Source organism: Gossypium hirsutum, chromosome A11 (genome assembly GCF_007990345.1).
Source record: "Gossypium hirsutum isolate 1008001.06 chromosome A11, Gossypium_hirsutum_v2.1, whole genome shotgun sequence".
In the NCBI taxonomy this organism is placed as follows: Eukaryota; Viridiplantae; Streptophyta; class Magnoliopsida; order Malvales; family Malvaceae; genus Gossypium; species Gossypium hirsutum.
In genome coordinates this window covers 9,792,001-9,798,119 of record NC_053434.1, presented here as the reverse complement: position 1 = coordinate 9,798,119, position 6,119 = coordinate 9,792,001, and the positions used below count along the sequence as shown (strand labels likewise).

At 33.9% G+C, this 6,119-nt stretch overlaps 1 protein-coding gene and 1 pseudogene across 1 annotated transcript; both read right to left on the bottom strand.

The window, feature by feature from the left end:
* Positions 1-1,418: 1,418 nt before the first annotated feature.
* Positions 1,419-3,575, bottom strand: LOC107907896 (exportin-2-like; annotated as a pseudogene).
* Positions 3,576-3,617: 42 nt separating this feature from the next.
* On the bottom strand, positions 3,618-4,645 carry LOC107909807 (ethylene-responsive transcription factor ERF023). Its single transcript, XM_016837468.2, has one exon. It carries the CDS (start codon positions 4,593-4,595, stop codon positions 4,032-4,034), a length of 564 nt encoding a protein of 187 aa, XP_016692957.1. The 5' UTR covers positions 4,596-4,645; the 3' UTR covers positions 3,618-4,031.
* Positions 4,646-6,119: the final 1,474 nt, after the last annotated feature.

Below are 6,119 nucleotides of genomic sequence, written 5' to 3'. Positions count from 1 at the left end.
TACTATTACGACTAATTAATATGTAACAGATGAGATGAGGCTCCTCGCTACTTTAAAGACCACCAATTATTGGCCATCCTTAAAAGTTAGAGAGTGAGTTTTTGAGATGTTAGTGCAATTGTGGGGTCAGATTTGAAGATTTTTTTATGTTTGGGTACTTGTATTGTAATTTAATTAAATTTAGAGATGTTAACATTTTTATCTTTAGACTGAACGTTAATCATGTTAAAAACATTTGAAGAAATTGAGGAGGGTAGCCTGCCGGCATTTATAATAATAATAATATAATAAAACCAATAAGTGGCTGAGATCAAGGGATTTTGGTTCTTCATAAAGTTTGTCCGTACAATAACACGACCAAATTATTTGACGCATTTGGATACCGTTATTCAATTCTCCTGCCTACAATCTTGACATCACATTTCATTCTCCCTTGTTTTCCGTTCCCTTGTCAAAAACAACGCCCCAGAATCAAATCCTAAGTGTATATGGTTTTTTTTTTCAAATTTAAATATATAAAATTTGTTAAGATATATTTTGATTTGGACATATATTATCCTTGGTTGTGTTTAACTTTTACCCATTCTACACTCTAATTGGAAGCATTCCCCTTTGATGCACATTTTTGTTTTCGTTTTTCTTATATACATAAACCAAGGCATGTTTTGCTTTTTCTTTTTTGGCAAATATACCAAAGAGGTTAATCCTTGGAGTGCCTTTGTTCATTATTTTTTCTTTGGATAATGATTGTCTCACTTCATACATTATTACTTTTCTTTTGTCAGCTCATACATTATTATTATTATTATTATAGTTTTAGATTAATTAGTGATATTGATAATACGTTTTATTTTTTATTAAATGATTTTTTTTTAAAAAAGGAGGATGTGAGAGATGGATAGATTTTGTTGCCAAGTTCCATCAATCAAGTTTAGAATACATTTGTAGTTTAAATGGTGTTCTAATTTGCAACAAGAGGATTGCTTTTTTGGTAGATTATTATATGGGAGAGATAAATATATTCCTTGAAGGAAATACCTGAAATAACACAGACAAAGTGATGCTAAGATTTTATTTTATTTTTTGAAAACAGGTGAGGTTAAGAAGTGCTAAACTCAAAATCTGATAAGTTGCCAATAATCATTTTGGGTCATAATAAAATATAATAGTGATTAGTGGGTGGGAAAATGGGGAGACATGGGAGGATGCCATGAGATTGATGGCTATAATAATATGCAGTGCAGGCAGGAAGTACCCGTATGAATAGGATGGTAGGGTCAAAGGAAAACATCATCATCACCATCATATTTATTACAATTAATTACCATTATATATTTATTAGTACGAATAAATATTAATCCCAAAAGAAAAAACTGAAAAAAAATTAATGTTGTAGAGAATGTGGGTAAAAAGGAAAACTACTCGTAAGCTCTGTGCATAAAAAGCAAAACCTGAAAACAACCAGAGAAAAGATTGTATATACACATATGATATAATGCAGAGAGAGAGAGAGACAAAAGAGATGATGTGGTCCATTTGGTTTAGTACAATAATAATAAGTAATAATCCGAAATCTAAATGTAACAAAAGTGGCTGTATAGCCCACATTTTCTGGCATTTCTAGTTCTTCCTCAACTCTGTCCTCCGCCCATAAAACAAGGGTAACAATGCTATCCAGCTTTCTGCCCCAATGTCTAGCAGCTGCAGCATCCAAAAGAACTGGAGATTCACAGACGAGTCTGGTCGAAGCAACTGCAGCTAACGTACGCTAAATTACTGCTCCAAGACAACTAACAATATGTTGGCCTGAACTACATTCACTGTGCCCACTAAATTTTGAGCCCCATGCTTGACCAAAAAGAGTGACATGAAAATCGCAAGGGACTTCTGAAACTTTACAGTAGGATTGTTTTTGCAGGCGCATAAAAAGAACCTTCCAAAAATTATTCATGTAGGGAGATATGACACCATATTCAAGATTCTCAATGACAGTGTTAAGCTCATAGAAGCCCTGTTTGTCAGTGTTAGAGGACGAAACAAGCATGTTGAATATGCCAAGCAATTGGCTCAGTCTTCCCTCTTGATTGAGCTCATGCGGTGCCTTTTGAATAAAAGCCTCAAGTAAACGCACAAGGGCAGGAACATTTGAAGATCTCTTCCATGAATCAGGGAAAAGAAGCAGAAAAATCTGCTAATACAAGAGAGGCATCCCTCTCACATGCCCATATTATAAGAACAGGCACAAACTTAACACGGTAATGATTAAAAGCTGGATTTTTGGGGGGAATTGCAAACTTCATTGAGAATAGAGGTTAACCAACTAAAGCAAGGCCCTGCAATCTCATTGGAAATGTCTGCAATCCCGAGAACACGCATCATACATTTCATTACATATTGATTTTCCTCAGGCTCAGGAAACTTGGAAGTATGAAAAGGTTGTTTATCAGTATTGGTACACAAGGAGTAATATCAGCTGAAGCATATCTAGCTTTTTCCCCCTTCATCCCTGACAAGCAACAGTTTTTCTTTGCAACTAGAAGCATCAGAGTGAAGGGGCATTTGATTCCGCACCTAAACACCGAACCAAATCTGGGAACAATTGAAATGCAAGAGGTTTCTGCATCTGGGCACGTAACATAGTGAAGAACTTAAAAGAGCACCCGCCTTGAGCATGGGGTACCCATTGACATCTTGGCTTTGCAACTCAATAACGATAACTGATGTGAAGAAGGTCTGAACTACAAGATGAGTTGAAACAGAAGTACCCCCAGCAATTTTTATTGCAAGCGACACAACTAAATATATGGCACATTCCTTGTCCTTTCAAAGGAGCTCAACAAATTTTGTATTATCTTTTATTTTTTATTAGTAGCTTAGTTAATTAGTAAGTCAAGTAATTAGACATATTCGTAGATATTTTTTTGTGGTTTAATTCTTGGAATAATTTCTCCCAAGTTTATTTTATTGTAATTATTACTTGACAATAATACTATATATTTAAAATTAAGAGAATAACTAATACCATTTTGAGATACAATTGAATATCTATTTTTTATCTAATATATACATTATTTTTACCAATAAAAGTTTTTAGTGTTGGTTGCTGAGGAAAGTGATTTACAGTGATTAAACCAATTACTCATTTTATTGTTTTACAATAGTGGCCATTGAGTCAAATAGTTGTTAATTGAATTAATATTTTTATTCTGTAGTAATAATTTTATTATTAGAGTTTTTAATTACTTTTTTTTAGGAAATTGGCTTATTTAATTATTGTTTCTTATCATTTTCAACAATTTACTCATCATCCTACTTCTTGATTAATTTATTTATCTATTTTTAGTACGATAATTTGGTAGTTGTGTGAATGGTGCGTAAAAGAAAGGCAAAAAAAACAGTGGACTTAAGATTGATTTGGATGAGCAATGCGTTTATCAGCGGTTAGTGTAAAAATAGCGGTGACGATAAGATTACATACTGCAATAATATTATAACGTGAGACAAAAAATAAACTAAATATACCACACCTCACCCCACACCTCATCAAAATCCGTCTTTGGATTGATGCGAAGCATAGTTGAATGTATGTAATGGGAGTTACACTTTGATCACATCTATAGACAGAGCAAATATTTTATAAACTTCTTTAGAGTTCACTCAACAATATTGTATTGAAAATCTGAACATAAGTTGTCTCCAAAAATACAACTAGCGCTGGTTGAAATTATAATTTCCTTCTTACTCATAGGCCAATACTGAAATTAAGGGGAAAAACAAAACAAAATATAAATCACTTCTAAATTCCAGAAAAATAAAAATTGTAGAGATGTGGAGTCGATCTCAAGCCGTAAAAGTTGGAGGAACAGCAGTGAGTTAATTTGGAACCTGGGACAGCACTACCTAATTTCCTTTGCGAATGCCAAATCACAAAACTTGAAGCATAATACTATAGCATGCCAAAATTAAGTACCTATACAGCAATGGGAAGAGGTTCGTTGAAACCTGAAACAGTTTGTTCTTTTACAACACCATTAAAGACAAGCCAAGAAGTAGTGTTGCTGTTGCTGAGCCTCTCCTTCTAGCCAGGCGGAATCGGCCGCGAATGTCCACCCGCAAGAATTCCATTGACAGCTGCTATTCAGCAGTTCTGGCAATTCAATTTCGCCCCAAAAGTCGTCACCGCTGTGCCCATTCCCTTCTTCGGCTGACACTTCACTTTTATTCCAAGAAACTACTGAATGAGCCGCTTTGGCAGCCGCGGCCTGAATATCTCTAGCCGTACACGTCGATGGTCTCGGTAAATCTTCCACTTCGTCGGGGAAATTTAGCAGCGCTTTACTTCCACGTAAGCAAAAGGCCGCTACATCGTAAGCTTTAGCGGCCATTTCTGGCACGGGAAAGGAGCCTAGCCAAATGCGTGACTTCTTGCGTGGCTCCCTGATCTCCGACACCCATTTGCCCCACCGTCGTTTCCGTATACCTCGGTAAACAGCATGCCGCGTGCTGCCCCGCTTCGAAATGTGTTTCTGGTGAGTTTCGCTGGTGGTGGTTGAAGAAGAGTTCAAGTCATCTTCAGTGTACGAAGCTTGCTCCATTGCATTAAAACCGTAGCTAGGCTACGAGTGTGCGTTGGGCATTTATAGCTGCACTAGATGTTAAAACGGTAAGTGTCCATATTTAAACTAACCATTATTATTTGTTGGTACGTAGGCAATGGAAATTAAAGTAGTCAATTTATTTAGTTTTTAAATACGAATTAAAGTACCAATAAATTAAATAATTATATAATTTGAGTATGCTATGGCGAAATTTTGGGCCTCCCCTAACATAAACGATTGTTTTAAATTTTTTAAAATTTTAAATTAATAAAAATAAAATTACAATTTACCTCTTAAAAATATAAAAATTTAATTTATTTTTAAAAAAATTATAAAGATATAATCTATTAAAATGATGAAATTATATTTTTTTATTGTAAAAAATATAATTTAATTTCGGCCCCTAAAAGATTTTTTTAATTTCGCCCAGCGTAACAGTGTTTCTTATAATAAATAACCTTTTGCTAGGTTAATTTGTTTCATTAGATGGATTGTTAAGTTAGTTTGAACTATCATCAAATATGACACAAATAATGTATTAATATATAAATCAAAATTCAAATAATATATAAGATGACATGACCAAGAGTGGAGGGCTCCCCAAGGCAGGATAATTTTGGGGATCCTTAAAGCTCCCAAAGGGAAAAGGGTATGTGGTGGGAAAGTTTGTAAAGAGATGGTTCAGTCTTTCACAAGGTGAAACTATAACACGAGAATTCCGTGACACACATATATATATCATTTTCTTTTAAGGCTTCTTCTGATGTGATTTTCTTTTGTCTTCATTGTCCATTGGGTCATTTTTTTTTAAGCTAATTTTAACAGATATTCGGTAATCACTAGAGACCCATGTTTGTCTCCCTTTTTTATGTTTTCTTTAATAATATGCATAGAACCACTTCACCATAAGTTCATGTTTCATGAGGCTGCATTTTCACAGTAGATTGCGCATGAAAACAAATACATTTTCCAAATATATAACTTATTGAATGTAACAAAGAAAAAAAAAACCCCTCAACATGCGATCTAACAGATTTCCAAATATCATTTAATCTTTATTATGCATTAAAATAGTAAATCAATAAATTATTATTTTCCAAAAGATAAATGTAGGAGTCAATTTAAATAGGATGAAACATGTGTGCCTCATCAATATCATATGTTCCTTTCTCTTCTTTTTGTTCCCCTTTGTGGTGGCTTTTAGGTAAAGGGCTTCAGCCATACTAAAAGCTAATCCAGAAGCCACTACAACCAGCAAATATCATCTTATGTATCCTTCATCCATTGGGTCTTAGATATTTTTTTTATATTTAAATTAGATTATTTATTTGTAAATATACATTAAATTTTCAATAAACTTCTCAAAAAATGCGAAGTTTTTTTTTAAATTTACCATATTGGACTGTATTTTTTAAAATTTATGGGGTAAACCGAAATAACGAAAACGTTTCTAGCTGAAGTATTTTTACCGAATTTGCAGGAAAACGCTTCAAACTGGAAACATTTTCTTTTCTGTCCCGA

Coding starts and splice junctions, on each gene's coding strand:
- LOC107909807 (XM_016837468.2), bottom strand. CDS start 4,595: ATGGAGCAAGCTTCGTACACTGAAGATGACTTGAACTCTTCTTCAACC.